This window comes from Drosophila guanche, unplaced genomic scaffold (genome assembly GCF_900245975.1).
Source record: "Drosophila guanche unplaced genomic scaffold, DGUA_6, whole genome shotgun sequence".
NCBI lineage: Eukaryota > Metazoa > Arthropoda > Insecta > Diptera > Drosophilidae > Drosophila > Drosophila guanche.
The window spans coordinates 2198168-2215835 of NW_022995752.1; the positions used below are offsets into that span (position 1 = coordinate 2198168).

Consider the following 17668-nt stretch of genomic DNA (forward strand, 5'->3'; position numbering starts at 1 on the left):
CGTAAAGGGAATGGCTTCCGCATTGCAAAAATACTGCAGTTTTAGTGTCTCTGATAATAAAGTGGGCTCGGATCTGATGTGAATGAAGTTTTTATTGCGCTAAAGACTCGTCGCGACAATGACGCGAAATGTGTGAGGAATATGCATAAAAATCATAAAGTAATTACTTTAAAATGAAATTGGAACGTAAAATAGATTTGAATCGAAATTTTAATTTCCATTGTTCCCGAATAGTGTAAAAACCAATAGACAACGTTTAAACTCGATCGACATTTAAACGGTTTTAAACTCTTAATTAACAAATATCTTGACCCTTTCGAATGCAATTTTAAATTCCATTATTCCCATTAAACAATAAAATGATTTTTCGTTAAGCAATAACAATTGATCGATTAGTTATCGCTGGCAAACTCTTTATTAACCGCAATCTTCTAAACCATTTCCCATCTTTCTTTTTGTAGTATCGTGAAATTTGTGACAAAGGCCAAAATCGTGATATATCGTCAACTTCAACAAATAACAACAACTCCACGGCGACAACCAACAACAACAACAACACAAACAATAATAACAACAATAGCAACAACAACAACAATAGCAAACAACAAACAACCTCAACGCCCCGCTGCAGTCGCTGTGCCACGGACAATTGCTCGATCCATCCGGTGCAACAGGGAGAGGTATCCTCGACAGAGCCACCGCAGCCACTGCCTCTGCCATCGGAGCCATCGCTACTGCTGGGCCAGGTGTCGGAGATCTCCGCCTACTTTGAGGCCCTCGAGCACTACATCAGCGGCGTGGGCTGGGTCCTGCTGCAGGTGAACGCCAACGGCATCATTGAGTCCTGCACGCAGAACATCCGCGAGCTGATCGGCTATGAGAAGCAGGAGCTCTACCACCAGCCCCTCTACATGTACCTCTACGCGGGCGATCACGCCAAGCTAGAGCCGATCATCAACAACATGTACAGTAGTGGCGGAGGAGGAGCTGGAGGCAGTGGACCTGCGGCCAGCTTAGGAGGCGGCTGGGGCGATTTGGACGAGCTGAACAACGGCAATGCATCGCAGCAGTCGGCGGGGTCCAACTCCAGCTCGGGTAACGCTCAGGCGGGCAAGTCCAAGCGGAGTATCTCCACCAAGGTGCGCATGCTAGTCAAGGACACGCGAACGGCCACCCAGACGTCGTCCAACTGCGAGGCGGGCATGGAGCAGAAGCCACTGAGGCAGTCTGGCCAGCAAGACAAGTACGAGGAGGTGGTCCTGATAGCAGCCCCCGTTAAGGGTAAGTGGAAGCAAACATTAAAACACACTTGAATATATCCTAAACCCCACTCCATTCTCTCCCTGTAGATGATGCGGATGCCAGCAGCTCGGTGCTTTGTCTGATCACGCGGCCGGAGGACGAATCGCCGCTGGAGATCAACATGCAGCAGCACGTGCAGCAGCAGCCCATCGAGCAGATGACCTTCAAGCTGGACATCCATGGCAAAATACTCAGCCTAGATCCCACTGCCCTGCGGGAGCCCTTCAAGCAGCATTTGCAGACGTGGGTGGGTCGCCTGTGGCAGGATCTGTGCCACCCGCACGACCTCTCCATGCTGAAGTCGCACCTGCGTGACATCCAGGACTCGGCCAGCCCTCACTCGCCCGCCAGCGGTGGTCCCGGCACAGGTTCCGGCTCTGTACACATATCCAACCGGGTCTCGCGTCCGTTCCGCCTGCGCCTGGGCGCCCCCGACATCTATGTGCATGTGAAGGCCAACTCGAGACTGTTCCTCAACCAGACGCCCGGCGAGGGTGACTTCATTATGTCAGTGCAGACGCTGCTCAACTCGGAGAATGACATGAACAGCAACAACACGGGAGCGGTGTCTGCCTCGGGAACTGTCTCCGGAGCAAGCACCTTGACGGCACCTGGAGGAGCGAGTGGCGGCGGCGTCGGCGTCGGCGTGGGCGTGGGCATGGTCGGTGGAATGAGCCAACTATGCGCCATGTCGCCGGTCCCATCGCTGGCCAACTCCCTGCTAAACAACCTCTCGATGGACGGGCTGCACAACTCGAACTCCACCTCCTCGTCTGCGACCTCCTCCATGCTGCCCACGCACCTGCTGGGCGGCCTAGTGGGAGGCGGACAGCACAACAACAACGGAAACGGGAACGGGAACAGCACGCAGACGACCAATGTGGGTGGGCCGCTCATGAGCAGCGCCATCCTCAACGGCGTTGGGATGCAGCAGCAACAGCAGCAGCAGCAGCAGCGCTCCTCCTCGGCGTCCAGCTCCTCGGCGGCGAATCTGGTCAACGCGTTCACTGCCTCGCCGGCGCCTGGGGAGCACAGCTTTTACGGCAGCGACACCTTCGAATTCGAGATTGCACATTCCTCCTTCGACATCGATCCCAGCGGCGGCGTCGGCGGCTGGACGGACTCGCGTCCCAATTCGCGTGCCTCCGTCGCCACGCCCGTGAGCACGCCGCGACCGCCCTCCGGCCACGGTTTCAGTCCCGCCGTCTGCGCCTCTCCGGCCACGCCCTACCAGCTGTCCTCGCACTCTGCCGCCAGCCTTCCATCGCCGCAGTCGAACGCCAGTGCCGGCGGTGGCAACTATGGTTTCAACTTCCACTCCTTCGAGCCTGTCGACACCAAGCCGGAGAAGGATCCCCAGCAGCAGCAGCAGCAGCCGAGCAACAACAGCAGCAGCAGTGGTGGCCCCAGCAGCAACAGCAACGCGATGCTGGGTGGCCTTCCGAATGGTGTGGGCGGGCTATTGCTCTCCCAACAGCAGCAGCAGCAACAAGCGCAACAGCAGCAACAACAGCAGACAGCGCCACAGCAGCAACAGGAATCGTCGGAACGATTGCGGCACCTGTTGACCAAGACAATGGCAAGCGGACTGGGAGGACTGGGCGAGGAGGAGAAGGTGAGCCAGAACGGATTATTCAAACCAAAGAATCATCCATTAATCCTCGCTTCTATTGCAGTACTTTAAGCAGGAGGGAAGCGAAGAAGAGAAGCTCAGCGGTGGACCTGCTGGCAGCTTCAAAATGGGCGGCCAGCCGGGAGGCGTAACTCTGGGAATGTTTGGACCCATGGGGACGATGGGACGGAGTGCCAGCGCCACGGCCACACTTCTGCACAAGGCCGGCAACTCACAGAACCCAATGCTGCTCAAGGTGAGTAGAGAGTGGAGTCTAAGAGTCCTCAATTCACCCTTCTAATGGTTCCCTTTTGATTGGCAGCTTCTTAACGAGAAGACAGAGGATGATGATGGCAGCGGTTCGGGCGGCATGCCGGGAGCCATGAACAATGCCCGACCGAGCGAACTGATGCGGCAACTGAAGAACAACGACGGGGGCCATGGGTCCAGCCATGGATCGATGCATCGAGTTGGCGCCAGCGGGAACATGAGCAACGAGGATCTAAAGGCCATGCTGAAGATCCAGAGCGATCCCTCGCTGAGCCGCAAGCGCTCGCTCAACGAGCCCGACGACGAATTGTCCTCCGCGAAGCGATCCGAGGACAAGCCCAGCAAGCTGTACACCCAGAACAAGATGCTCGCCAAGCTACTGCAGAATCCGCCAAAGATACCCAAAGCCCCCAATGCCGATCAGCCGCTGGTGAAGACGCTGCCGGACATTACCAGCTCCTCGATGTCCTCGGGCAGCTCCCTCTCCGCCCCCGGTAACCTCATCAGCGCCGGCAGCACGGGACCCAAAGCGGCAGCCAATCGAAATCGCAAGCAGCAACAGCTGCAGCAGCAGCAGCAACAACTGCAGCAACAGCAGCAACAACAGCAGCAGCAACAACAGGCAGCCAGCAATCCTTCCCAGCAGCAGCCGCAGCCAAACGATGTCTACCTCAGCCAGCAGCCGCACCAGCCCCCGCAGCTAGCCTTCCAGCAGCAGCAGCAGCAGCTGCAACAACTGGCGACCTCAGCATCTACCTCAATTACCACAGCGGCCTCGACCTCGGCAGCTGCGGCGGCTGCAGCGGCAGCGGCGGCCATTCCAGGCGACGGCGACACGGAGTTGTCCAAGCTGCTGGACAGCGTAGTGGATTACTACGCGGAAGACACGCCCATTGTGATGCCCTCCGCCATCAGCGATATCCAAAAGTCGCTGATGCTCGACGTGGAGTCGGCCACCTTTGGCAACGACCTGAACCAGCACTTGAGCCTCATGAGCCAGCAGCAGCAGCAGGCGGTGCAGCAGCAGCAACAACAGCAGCAGCAGCAGATATTGGCCCTCCAATTGGCGGCCCAGCAGCAGCAGCAACAGCAGCAGCATCGCCAGCAGCACCTCCAGCAGCCGCCCGCCTATCCGGGCATGCTTAGCCTCCAGCAGCAGCAGCAACAGCAGAGCCAGCAGCAACACCAGAGCCAGCAGCAGCAGCAGCAGCACATAATGCAGCGGACAATGCAGGGAACAATGCACAACCAGGTCTTCCAGCGACCGCCACCCATGTATCCTGCCCGTGGTCGCGGCCCCATGAATGCCGTGGCCACGCCCGGCGGTGCTGTGCTGCCCGCCCAGCAGCAGCTCCGCAACATGCGACAGCAGCAACAGCTGGCGGCCCAGCAGAAGGAGCGTCTCCTGCAACAGCAGCAGAAGCAACAGCTGCTGGTCCCCGAGAATGCCAGTGAGTATTCGGGATTACTTCTCTATAGAATCACTGAATAACATTATATTTCTGCACCTTCCAGCTGGCATCAATGCGGGCCTCAACAACATTGGCTCGCTGCTGAACACCACGGTGGCCCCCAATGTCTCCCTTTCGCGCACCAATCTGCCGGCAGACGCTCAGCTCAGTCCGGGCTATGCCCAGGCACTGATGCAGCAGCAATTGAGTCCCGGACGGAGTACACCCTACAGTCCGCAGCCGAATCAAGGTACAGCAATGGACAGCTCTGAATTCTCTCTGAAATATTTGCTCAAATGTTCTGTCTATCCTATTCCTTTAGGCTATGCGACGCAGTTCCCACAGCCGGGCCAGCGTTTGTCGCCGCAGCAGCAGCAACAGCTCAACCAACAGCAGCAACAGCAACAGAACAACGCACAGGTGCAACAGTTGGCCTACCAGCAGCAGCAGCAACAGCAACAGCAACAACAGCAACAGCAACAGCAGCAGGTTGGCGACGGGGGACGATCTAATACGCCCTTTGGTTCCAATTCGGGACTGCAGTCGCCGGGCATGCAAAACAGTCCGCAGCAGTGGAACAGCGCTGGTGGCGGAGGTGGAGGACCGGGAGGGCCGTTACCCTCTGGAAATGCGGGGCGAACGCTGCAGCAGCACAATCCCATGCTCATAGCGCAGTTGCAGGTAAGTCCTGAGACCCGATTATCGCTGAAATGGGCAACATCTAATGCCATTCCATGACGCTGATGCAGGGCGTCAGTCCGTATAATGCGCGTCAATACCAACAGAACCAGAGACGAGGCCTCAACTCTCCGGGCGCCCAGGTCGGGCCCGTGGGCAATGCCGCGGCGGTGGCCCTTCAGCGTCAGAACTCGTTCCAGGGCCAGGGTGGTGTCCAGGGAGGTGCGACAACTCCCGACGGCAGCGGTGGACCCGGTGTCGGTGGTTTCGGTGGCCCCCAGTCTCCGTATGGCGGAAATGTTAATGTGTTCCAGCAGCAGCAGTTGCAGCGACTCCAGCGCCAGGGAAGCGTACCGCAGGCCACGCAGCATCTGCCAGGTAAGTGATCTTCAGATGGAAGAGCAGACCCAGCCGAGGATCAGATCAGAGCAGATGAGAGGAGCCGAAAACCACAGATTAGAGATTAGATTATATTAGAAATTGAAGAGAAAACTAGTTGAAAAAAAATGATTTCCGATTTGCGATTTCCGTTTTCCGGTTCTCAATGAAATGTAGAAGAAAATACCTCTGTGGAGTAGCTCGGGAGAGTTGTTCATTTATCGTTCAATTAGGCGCCCCTTAATCCATATACTAAACATCCACACATACTTAGACAGCTTCACACACACACAAACATACACACACACACACACACACACAAACACAAACAAACACTTTAATCTCGATTAGTTTTAAATTAAAAGCCAAAACAAAACACCGCTTAACCAAAACAGGCTCGCCACGCTTCGGCTCCTCTCCGGGCACGGCCGCAAACAACAGCAGCCACAGCCACAGCCACCACTCAGATAATGCGGCTGGCGGTAATCCTTCCCAGCAACAACAGCAACACCAGCAGCAGCAGCAACACCAACAGCAGCAACAGCAGCTGCCGCTCTTGAACTGCCCGAGCATGTCGCCGCATCCACATCCTCATCCGGCATTGATGGGCGTGAGCGGAATGGGCAGTGGCGGAGGCAATGGCATCATTGGCCTTGGCGGAGGTGGCGGCAATGTCAATTATGCCGCCGCAATGGCCAGCTATGGGCAGGCCCAACAGCCGCAGCCGCAGCAGGCGAATGATTTCTATGGTCGAGCGCAGACCGGTAAGCCCGTGTGCTCTCTCTCTCTCTCTCTCTCTCTCAAATCTCTCACACTCAATCAATACTCCATTTCGCTGTACAATCACCATGCCTCTATATGTATATGTGTGTGTATATATATATATCGTATAGCTGTATGATCGATCCATTGCCACGCATCGTAAAGCAAATTGCCATTTGGGAACCGCCAACAAACCGTTCGACACATTTTTGTACATACAAACCAAAGAAACCAAACTGAAACACATTTGTAATCTGTTATCCAATCAACCCACCTCTAACCCATACATATGCGTGTAATATAAACCTATCTGTCGTGTATAACAACTGTATGATCGATCCATCATTGTATATAACCAACCCAACCCAAGCCACATTCCGCAAGCCAAGATCAAACGAGATCTATTTGAATATCTGTACTGTATATAATATCTAGAGAATATAGAGTCCTAGGCAAAACACCCTTATCCTGCCCATCGTCAAGCAATTGGTGTACCTGCTATTAACCCGAAAGAGTGTAATATGATGAGAGGATTTCCCCCTCCTGTAAATTGAATATTAAAGAAGAATTTCCATTGGTTGTTGCTGTAGGAACTTATGTATTTCCCCCACCCAACCGCCTTGTATCCATCCACCACCTTTCTCCCTCCAGTCTTATGTGTGCGCTCCTCCCCACCACTTTTATGTTCCATGTTGTATTCTGTTGTCTGTTTGTGTATTTATTTATGTTTAATTTATGTTCATGTCTAGAAAAGATCAAGCAAAAAGTGTGACTAAACTTAGTTTAACTCGTATGTTGTGGGCACACCACCGATGCAAGACTGCAGATTCCATGGTCACTTATTGCTTACCCTTTGATTCTTTCAGCTGGAAACGGTGGAGGCGGTCCCGCTGGAGCTGGAGGCAATGCCAATTCCGATTTCGTCAAGAAAGAGCTTCGTGCAGTGGTCAGTGTGAGGCAGCAGGCGGCTGCGGCGGCCACTGGAGGCGCCGGCGGGCCCGGAGTCGTGGCACAGCGCGGCCAGACGCCACAGAGTCCGCTGCAGCAGGGACCAGTGATTGGCGGCGGCGGAGGCGGCATTGTCGGTGGCCCCAATAGTACAAATGCCATGGGCAATGTCACGCCCACGGGCAGTAATGTGAGCAACTCTATGCTCAATACGCCGCCGGATCAAACGCTGGGCTTCAGCTTCGAGACGCGTAAGTGAATCATAGCTATATAATTGTGTATATATATTTTATAACTTGAGGCGGAATCCACAGCGGACTTCTTTACCAGCAGTGCCACGAGGTGACCCTAAAGTGCCCAAGGCACGACCCAAGGATCAAAAACTACAAAACAACTTCTCTGGCGCACGCATTTATGGCTCTAAATAACCCGACACGTTAGCGAAAAACAAAAGAACGATAGAAGAAGAGGACGCAGAATGTAAATCTAATTTAAAATTATTAGCAGCACTATTTAAAAAATATATACATAAATATATTTATTTTATAATACTAGCAAATATTAATTGTAAAGCAAAATGCAAAATGGGAACCTCGTCTAAAAGAAATTGCAAAAACCATAAATACCAGACACGCTATAGTTAAATATTTTCAAAATGTCGAAAACAGAAACGGAAAAGCTGCAAAGGAACACACAAAAAGAGATGATGCAAGATATTTATTACGATTAATAATACAGCTTAGACTCTAAGCTAAAGCTATTATATACATAAATATATACAAAAGAGCGATAAAGAAAAAGAAAACCAAGCAGCAGCATAAATAATAATGAGAGAGTGGAGAGCGTTCCGAGATGTTGTTAAATTGATATATGTATATTTAAAAAATATTATATGAAATGGTGTAACATGCGTGGAGAGGCGTTTGCTAGGCTCTAGACTCTAACGACAAGCGATAACAGAATGTATACAATTTGATTGGAGAACATATATACCGTAACCTTAAACCATACACCACAAACATATGGCACACAAAAACACACACACGCATACGCATACGTATATGTACGTATAGAATTTGTATAATTTAAAATTAGTGTTGAATTTTTTCAGTGTGATAATTTGTTAATTTTTATATATCTACTAAATGTTGATAATTTGTTGCATGCCTCTGCCCATGCTTTGCTTTATGTTTTACTTTCTTAAACATCTTCAAAAAGAGCTCCTTTTGATTTACTCTCGATAATGGATTTCGCTGCGACTAAGAAAATAAAAACAAAGTCCCTCTATCTGTATATATTTCACTATATTTGTATCATTTTGCTAGGTTGCGCCGTCTTATCTTTTAATTCGTAGTTAATGCTCGTTTAAAATTGTAATTGTAATTATATTTAAATATTTTTATATCAAAGCGAGAAAGCAAAGCGCGCAAAGCAAGTCGGCGATGCAATTTCATGTGAAGGCTATTTTACAGGTTTTGTTTAAACTTATTTATAATTTTAACCATTTTCATGTAAGCTTGCATACACTTTATACCATACACATGCATATGCATATATGTATATGTATATATATCTATATGTAATATGTAATACAACTGTATGGATATGAGACACAATTTCAGAAAAGCTTCACGTTTTCTATTTGTAATTTTTTATTGATTTTGATTTTGTTTAAATCTTTTAAGTCTATTAAGTTGGGTTCAATCGTTATAAATATTATTTAAATGAAGAAGAAACGAAACAAATGCTATACAAATATTATTGATATAAATTTAGTTTGTATTTTTATTAAATTACTGTTTAAACTGCAAAGCCCTAAATAAATATTCACATCTGGATAAGTAATCATATATTTACAACAGGTTTGTATTTTCTCGGTTTAAATTCATTTCTTTCCCTCTGTTTCTAGCTTGTTTTGGCAAATTATAATACTGAAAAGAAGTGCACCAAAACAACGACAAACAACACGAAAAAAACACATACGAGTCGATACGATACGATATATGTATAGGGACAAAAGGCGATATTAACACTTGGGAAAATAGAAATACCTCTCGTTAAGTTCAAAAAACGTATAATAATAAAAGTGTATAAGAGTATTGAGCATAACCGAGTAAATCCGTAAATCAAGAGTATATACATAACTAACATAAATTGTACATAGATTGCAACCAGTTCAGATTAAAATATTCACTAGTTAAGGGTTTAGTTTTTAGACGCTGCTAGCTAAATTTCAATCTTCACGCGTAAATAGATAACTTAACAACATAGGATTGGGTTCGGTTCGACTACATTTAAGAGGCTACATTTAATGAAATTAAATTAAAAATCGAAATGCAAAAATGGTAATCAATTTAGGGCAAATTTTTGGCCTTCCCTTCAGCTCTCCCTTAGTTTTTGATACTGACAAAACCTCAAACCAGGATAGAAAAAACTAAAAGTAAAACAACAAAATATACACAAGTATACTGCATTTAGCATTATATATTATATATATATACACCTAAATATGTATAGTTTTAAAGCAAGTTATTCACATATACCAGCATATACATAAATATATATTTATATGGGATAAGAGTATAGAAAATTTCACACAGCAACACGAAAAGTACATATAAAGTGCATTAATGAATTTAAGCATTTAATGAAATTAATTAATTTATAAGCCTAGCAAAGTATAATGAAATATTTCGTATATATTTGCAAAAAAAAATCAATACAGAATATTTACAAAACGGTATAAACTTCGCAATGAAATTTGGAACAGAAATAACCAGAAATAGACCATCTAAGCGCTATCTAACTCCATGACAAGAAATATTTAAGCAAATTAAAAGCGAAATTTTTTTTTTTAAGATACGAATACCTACTTACATATGTATGTAAGTGCAAGTAAGTTCTATAAAATTCATTAATCTACAAAGCAGTTGTGAGCTATTAAGTTACTTCAAATAGTACATAGGCAACATTCGACGCGAATTTTTTCTAAGTTTTTGAGCAAAAGTCTAGTATTTGTATCCGCTTTTCGCAGCTTCTTAGTTATCCTTTGACATATATTTGGGGGTTTCAGGCTGGACTAAGGAAGTTATCCTGTATACGTAATGGTGAGAGAGCGTAAAGGAAAAACCAGTATATTTTTCTAGAAGGACCAAGAGCGTTAGGATCGAGACTATCAATTTTCATTTAAAGTTCACTGAAGTGAATATCACAAAGTGATATTCTTGGTAGTAGTCTTGGCATATTTATTGGAACTGCTGAAAATATATTAAAATGCTGAGCATTTAAAGTTGATCAAAACGGTTCGAAATTTATAAAAATTGTTGAGCATTTCTCGGAGTTGGTTAAATTTTTCAAAATAGATCAACAATGTTTAGAATGTATCAAAATATTGATAAGAATTATTAATAACTGATCCAAATCATACAAAATATATCAAAATTGATCAATATTAATAAAAAAAATGGTTATAACTGGATCGAAATGTATGAAATCTGTTAAAAATAAATCAACATCGATCGAAATTGATCAAAATTTGCTAAAAACCGAAATGGGGATATATCGACAGATCTTTGACGAGTTTCTTGTTGGCAAAGTATTGATCCTTTGGATTTCTTCTTCCCTAAATAGACGACCCATACATAACAACTAATATTTTGTAACCGTCTGTTTACAAACGCCTTAAACCAACGATTATTATATCAATTAAAAACATAATTTTATTTTATAAATTAAAAATTTGTGTGCTGTTTTTGTTTCAGTTCTATTTCGCTTCTTTTTCCAAAAACTGCCTAAATTATTGAGAACCGCCAAAACTGTGAGAGTAAAGACACTTCTCTCAGATAGGAGACTCTTTACCTCCTTTACATTACTGCAAAGTGCAAAAAATGTTATATAGACCCATATTTAAAGCAATAAAGACTGTTGTACCACACAGTGCTATTGTTAAATGTATATATGCAACAACAAATTTGTTGATAAATTTCGACCAGTTTTCATTTTTTGATCTGTTGAAATCATTTTTGATCAATTTTTAACACTTTCGATTATTTATGAGCAGTTCTAATCATTTTTTTAGCATTTCGATCCAACTAGATCTCTTTTTAACCGTTTTGATCATTAATATCGATACAATTTTCAGCAATCTCGATTAACTTTCAGCAATTGCGATAAGTTTTCAGCAATTTCCATCAATTTCCAGCACCTTCGATAAGTTTTCAGCAATTTCGATCAGTTTTCAGCAATTTCAATCGGGTGAAAAAGTGTAGCCACTGGATCCTAACAAACCTGTTAATGCATCTGGGATGTCTTTTCGTAACCTGAAGGGTTCCATTGGCATCCGAAAAAAGTGACATTCGAAGGATTTGGATTTTGATTTGTTTTTGCAGTTTTGTAGAAGAGAAATACGAACAGACCAGCCATGGTCAGTATGCCATGGTTTTTTAACATGTCTGACCAGCTTTTAATGCAGTTCAATGTTATTTCTCAGTCGATCAGACTTGCCGAACTTACTCGTGAGCGGGAGAGTATCCTTGAAGGCTCATGACTAGTTTGGCATCATGTACAATAAGGATGTTGCCTTTTTACCGACTTCTGGGTTTCCCTGATCGTTTGCGACCAAAGCAAAATGTTCTAAACTTTGCACCTCGGTACCTTTGATTTTTCCACAACAGACAAGTAGTGTGCATACTTTTTAATTTTTATTGTACAGTCATACTTACTTATGAATTTATTTAATTTCTATGCAACCTAGTACCATAAAATTTGTACCAAAAGCACACACTGATGAAAGAGAATTATAACCGAAAGAAGAGATACAAAACAAATAATGCAACGCCCTGTACCCGTGCATAATGCCTACAAACATTTGTTAAAAACTTAATATTACAAATAATATACTATTTACGAAATACAAAGATGCCCTGAACCGCAATGAGTAGTGCCCAAACATAAGAATAACGAAATACAAAAGAAATATATTAACTAGCATTTAACAAGTTATAACAAATTCTAAAGCAACAGCCTACAAAATAGTTGTAAACGAAATAGCAAAAATAGCACAATTTTGTAAGAAAAGGTTAGAAATTTGTACGAACGCAGCATGACCATAACGTAATATAACAGAACCGAGAGCAATACAACCTAGAAAACATTACAAAAAAGTTACAGAATCCCACAAGTAGGATCACAGAAATTCATTGGGTGTTTTTATAATTTATTCGTTTTTCTGTACAGGAAAAAATGGATTGAAAAAGATTGGGAGATTGAAAAGGAGGAGCGGAAGGCATTGTTGATTGGCTGTGTTAAAACAAAAAAAGGAAACAAGAGTTGAAAGACCGAAACGCGTACGACGAAATAGGCATACGATGAACCCGAGAAAAGTGAAAAAAACATGTTTCTAGTAAGGTTGATGGAGGCTGGCGTAGAGTAGTTAGATGCGTTCCGGGAACGCCTGTAGGATCGAAACTGATTATTGATTAGGTTAGAAGGCGGCTAAGGGTTTGATTAAGCATGGCGAAGATGCGTGAGAAGATCCAATAAAACTTCAGTTCAAATTGTCACATATGAATTCTCTATTCTTTAACTATTGGAGATTATGTAATACTTAGGAACATGTATTATCCGCTCATTCTCTACACATACATCTTTGTTGGGTATTATTTACTCTTTATAGGGGTGTCCGATGTTAAGATCCAAAATCCAGAGCGTAGACTGTAAAGAAAACGAGATGAAAATGGATTATTTTAAAATATTTGTACACTTAGTTCAACGCGTTTAATAGATTGGCGCGACTGTAGATCGCCCTACCTTGAATGGATTATAATCTTGAAACATTTTTAAAATGAAAGCCCATCCATACAGAAAATTTACTCCGCATACGAGAACCCATAATAAATGTTACAAAATAAGGAAAACTAAGTGTTATGTTGTTGTCAACCGTCACCTGTTCTTTCACTGTCCCTATCACTGTTTATATGTTTATCTTTGCCTCTACAAATTGTATGGTATAATTCAGTAATGGTAATGAAAACAAAACAAAATATATTTTAAGTCTCTATATATGTACCTTTTTGCTATGTATTGTATTTCTATGTAATTTATAACTAAGTAAGTGTGTATGTATATGATACGCCCCTTTAACTCACGACAACTTGGATATTATATGAATTTTCCACTTATGTATGTACGAGTGGGAAGCAAAGGAAAAGGAGTAAGAAAATAACGAGTATTTGCTAAATACCACACCAAACACACACTAATTAAATAATTAATTTTAAATTTAACATTGTACATGTGTAAACGTAATTTTCGTATAAGAACAGACATCTTTTGAATCCACACAATTCATGGAAAAGGAAGAGACAAGGAAACCCCAAGGGAAGTTTCAATTGAACTTACAATTAAAATAATAAAAATAAATTGATTTAATTCAAGAAAGTACATACACAAGTACGAAGGAATATTCACACTCGCGGACACACACGGATACACACATGCAACACGATAGCAAAATGTTTAAACAATTACATATAAAAATTAGTCGAGACGAAACGAAACTTCTGTAAGCTGTTTGTACTTAAAAATCGTATATGTATATATATATATAAAAAAAAAAATATATATATATATATATATATTGTATATTAAAATAATTAAATTTATTAATTAATTATACAACCCAAGCAAGAAAACAGCAACAAACAAACGGCAACAAGAACAACAGAGACACACGTTCACTTAATGTTTAACAACTGAACAAAAACCATTGAAATTGAGAAAATGAAAAAGACTAAATAAAATATTAACGAAATAAGCGTACAATGTAGCTGTACCTGTCATTTTTAATTCCGATATCCATGCATCCTACGTCCTAAATCCTACATCTTGCCCATTTTGTTGGCCATGTCCACAATGACCCCCAGATTGGCCTTCAATGTCTTCACTTGGTTCAGTGTATTCGCGTCCAGTTGCATTAGCACATCCCGCGTCACACGTTCGATTTTGAAGGGCTTCACTGTGATCACGCCCTTCTTGGTGGGTATGTGCACGTCGGCACAGTTCTGCTGTGGAGTCTGGACAGCCAGAGGGCTGCCGCCGCAGGAGAGCACTAACTCACCGGCCCGCGGCCAACGTTCGAACGACATGGGTGGAGCTTTCTGGGGGGTTGCTAAAGTCTTCAAATGTCCTCTGTCCAAGGAATGTACGATTGGTCGCGGCAGCTGCGAGAGCTGAGGAGTGCGGCAACGTCCGCGATCGCTGCTGATAGAGGTGCTGCGTACTCGACTGACTGGTGGCTCGGGAACTGCAGAGCATAAGTGTAAGGCTAAGGATTTACCATCAAGTATTTGCATTCACCCTTCCACTTGTAGTCCTTGAAATGTTTAGGATTCAGATTTACAAACTCAGACCATTTCATCTCCAGCAAGCGCTTGTCAGTCCGGGCGTGGATTAGCTTCATTTGCATGTCCACTTGATGTTTGGCTCTCTTCTCAAACTCATCTGCCTTCTCCAGAGCGGCTTCGGCCCTCATTTGAGCCAGGCGCAACTTCTCCTCTTGTTCAATTTTCTTGCGCTGCACCTCACGGCCTGCCACAACTCGGGTGCGAGGCATCTTACTCTACGTTCGATTGACTTATGAAATAAGTTTACCTGCTACAATTATTCTAACGAATGCCACAAATCCCGGGCTACTTCGATGAACATAAATTTGAACTTGTATTGATCTCAATATGGAATACAGAGTAAGGTGGATGGGAAACGGGGTAAAATAAGCAATAACTAATAAGTAGCACATAATTTGCGAACTGAACTTAAACGAAACATATTAAAATATATGATATTTGATTTTGATTACACCTAGATATGATTTGGGATAGGGCCACTACTTGAAGCCCGCCTGACTGGCCTTGTTCACAATCAACTGCAAGTTGGCATGCAGCGTTCTGATCTGATTCAGGGTGTGCTCGTCTATGTTCTCCAGCAGGTTCGACTCGACTTCACCAGCGTCTAGTTTCTTGGGCCGCAAACTCAGGATGCCATTCCGAATGGGTATGTTCACATTGGCAAACTTTTCAGGCATTCTGTGGAAAAGATCAAAATGTCGTCAATTGCGATTTTGTTTCGAACTTTTTAAATGTCAATACTCACACTTGTGCCACCATGGGACTGCCGAATTTGGAGAGAGCCACCTCGCCCGGCTTGGGGTAGCGCAGGAAGGCCATTGGCGGTGTCGCGGGGGACGAGGTGCGACTCTTCTGCAGCATGAGGGGAGTGCGATCGGCACTGAATGCCTTGGACCGCGAGGCCATCGGAGTGCGCATCTTGCTGCGAGACACACGGTTATCATTGGTGCTGCTGCTCGGGACAGCGGCAGCCTTGGCCGAGTGGATGATACTCAACTCCCCGCAAGCCGAGCGACTGCGGCGGGCGCGACGGGCCCTGGCCGAGTGTAGGGGGCCAGGCGTACGCATGGCCTTGGCGGAGCGCAGCATGGAAGCTGTCGAGACGGCCAGAATGCTGCTGCCACTAGCTCCTAGGCTGCTGTCCTCTGTAAGGTAGCCTAGATACAGTGACCGGCACAGGATATGTGGTTGTGCGTGTGTGCAATGAAATGAATGTGTGATGCAAGGTTAGAAAGCAAAGTAAAGTTAGAGAGCCGCGCACCAGATAGAATAAATTGCGATTGTAAATGGGGATTATTGTCTTTAAGAACTGACCTTCGTCGTTGCGGCTGCCGGAGCTGGGCGGAGCCAATCCGTTTCCGCCCGTCGTGTTGCAGCTCGCCGACATGGACGCAATCATCTGCGTCTGATCGCTGGCCTTGAAGTCGCCCAAGCGGCTCAGCTCCCCGAACAAGTGCAGGATGTCGGACATCTTCATGTCGCGCAGCTCCGTCTGAATAATCGACTGCAGCGACCTCACCTTGTTGTCCACATCGCCTATGTACTTGGTCTCCAATGAGTCGATGCTCATCAGGCGAGAGTCCATCTTTAATTCGAAAAGGCGCACCTTCTCCTCGCGATTGGCCACTTCGCGGTTGCGCTTCGAGTTCTTTGGTATCTTGGTACGCGGCATCTTTGTGGCTTTCAATATTCTAACACAAATATATTTGAATCTATTAGTTTTCTGAATGATTTTTCACCAGGCGTCTTTTTCCCAGTTTTTCGAGTTTTTCCGCCTATTTTAGCGTCATGTGATAGTGTGACCGCAGAATTATCAATAAAATATACCGAAAGACCCTCGGAAATATACCGAAATACCTTTTATTTTCAAAACACACCGTAATCGCTAAAGCGAAATTGGTTGGTCGCAGACGATGAGTCCGCATTGACCAGGTACTGAATACAGTTTATGTTGAATATTAGAACAAAGTCACTGAAAATGTTGAACTCAAAAAAGAGTTGTTTGCCGAACGAACACCAGAAATAGAATGAGATATTACTAGATGGCAACGAATTTTTAAACTGATAAATGTATTTAATCCGATTAAAGCATCCATTTGGCTTATTATAAATACTCCTTTTAGTTGGAGGTATACCTTATGACCCTATATTTACAAATTTGTATTTGAATTTTTCAAATGATGTTCAGGGATATCCCTCCTGCGTCACTAACCATGTAGTACATATACTATTTGGTATATATACTATTTGGTATATATATATATGGTATATATACTAACAGACCCTTGGAAAAATACCAAAATATACCCATGAATTTTCGAAATATACTGTAAATACTGAAGTTCTATTTGAAATTACTATCTAGTTCAGAGTCTACGCGCTAAAACTATAAACTTGTTTGATTTAACAATCAATGCTCCACAACATTAAGTTGAAAACCAACAAGGTCAACCAACAAAATTAGCATAAAACGTTACGTTAGTGGGAAGGGATTGCTACGTGTTTGACAATATGTTGCATGTCAACCGGTAGGTATAGTATAGTATTTGCATTTGTATACCTTGTTTCCATCAATGAATAATAAAATAGAATTTTCAAAGCTGCTCTCGACTGACTTGTTTTTAACCTCTTAATATGTTTTCTATGTATATAAATATTTATATATTGATCTAGATACGTTCTCGATATCGATAATTTGCAAAATTTCGTTAAGATAAATGTCCAACACAGATTGACTTGTTATTGCATTGATTGGAACATCAGATTTTCAACCTTACCTCAATTTCAGGATATCCATCCCACTAGGGGTACTAAATGTTGCTTATTCCGTGCCAAATGTTGGGGAACAGTGCTGCTAATGTTTC

General features: G+C 44.2%; 3 protein-coding genes across 6 annotated transcripts in view; 1 reads left to right on the plus strand and 2 right to left on the minus strand.

Annotated features, from left to right (window-relative positions):
• LOC117588215 overlaps nt 1-7785 on the plus strand; it is a 72572-nt gene extending 64787 nt beyond the window's left edge. Inside the window, exons 5-15 of one of the 4 annotated variants that reach the window (XM_034279356.1) lie at nt 462-1281; nt 1350-2917; nt 2979-3170; nt 3237-4635; nt 4700-4885; nt 4958-5031; nt 5074-5316; nt 5385-5691; nt 6087-6455; nt 7320-7652; nt 7716-7785. In XM_034279356.1, the coding sequence (XP_034135247.1) occupies nt 462-1281; nt 1350-2917; nt 2979-3170; nt 3237-4635; nt 4700-4885; nt 4958-5031; nt 5074-5316; nt 5385-5691; nt 6087-6455; nt 7320-7652; nt 7716-7747 (5523 nt within the window). In that variant the 3' untranslated portion in view covers nt 7748-7785. Of the gene's footprint in view, nt 1-461; nt 1282-1349; nt 2918-2978; nt 3171-3236; nt 4636-4699; nt 4886-4957; nt 5317-5384; nt 5692-6086; nt 6456-7319; nt 7653-7715 lie in introns of all 4 variants that reach the window. The other 3 variants (XM_034279355.1, XM_034279354.1, XM_034279357.1) reach the window with 3 other exon arrangements.
• A 5165-nt stretch (nt 7786-12950) lies between these two features.
• LOC117587787 (borealin) lies at nt 12951-15048 on the minus strand. Its single transcript, XM_034278732.1, has 3 exons — nt 14758-15048; nt 14235-14704; nt 12951-13113 (listed from the first exon to the last, which is right to left on the minus strand). Exons 1-2 carry the CDS (start codon nt 15011-15013, stop codon nt 14280-14282), a joined length of 681 nt encoding a protein of 226 aa, XP_034134623.1. The 5' UTR covers nt 15014-15048; the 3' UTR covers nt 12951-13113; nt 14235-14279.
• A 45-nt stretch (nt 15049-15093) lies between these two features.
• On the minus strand, nt 15094-16599 carry LOC117587786 (borealin). The gene is made up of 3 exons (XM_034278730.1): nt 16119-16599; nt 15550-15961; nt 15094-15482 (listed from the first exon to the last, which is right to left on the minus strand). The coding sequence occupies exons 1-3, from the start codon at nt 16474-16476 to the stop codon at nt 15284-15286; spliced, it is 969 nt and encodes a 322-aa protein (XP_034134621.1). The 5' UTR covers nt 16477-16599; the 3' UTR covers nt 15094-15283.
• Nucleotides 16600-17668: the final 1069 nt, after the last annotated feature.

What these genes read in the sequence shown, in the direction of transcription:
- LOC117587786 (XM_034278730.1), bottom strand. Translation starts at nt 16,476, where the DNA reads ATGCCGCGTACCAAGATACCAAAGAACTCGAAGCGCAACCGCGAAGTG. An exon ending in CGGCAGCCGCAACGACGAAG is followed by an intron (nt 15,962 to 16,118) that starts GTCAGTTCTTAA and finishes CACTGTATCTAG; the next exon opens with GCTACCTTACAGAGGACAGC. An exon ending in AGTCCCATGGTGGCACAAGT is followed by an intron (nt 15,483 to 15,549) that starts GTGAGTATTGAC and finishes TCTTTTCCACAG; the next exon opens with AATGCCTGAAAAGTTTGCCA.
- LOC117587787 (XM_034278732.1), bottom strand. Translation starts at nt 15,013, where the DNA reads ATGCCTCGCACCCGAGTTGTGGCAGGCCGTGAGGTGCAGCGCAAGAAA. An exon ending in CAAGGACTACAAGTGGAAGG is followed by an intron (nt 14,705 to 14,757) that starts GTGAATGCAAAT and finishes TATGCTCTGCAG; the next exon opens with TTCCCGAGCCACCAGTCAGT.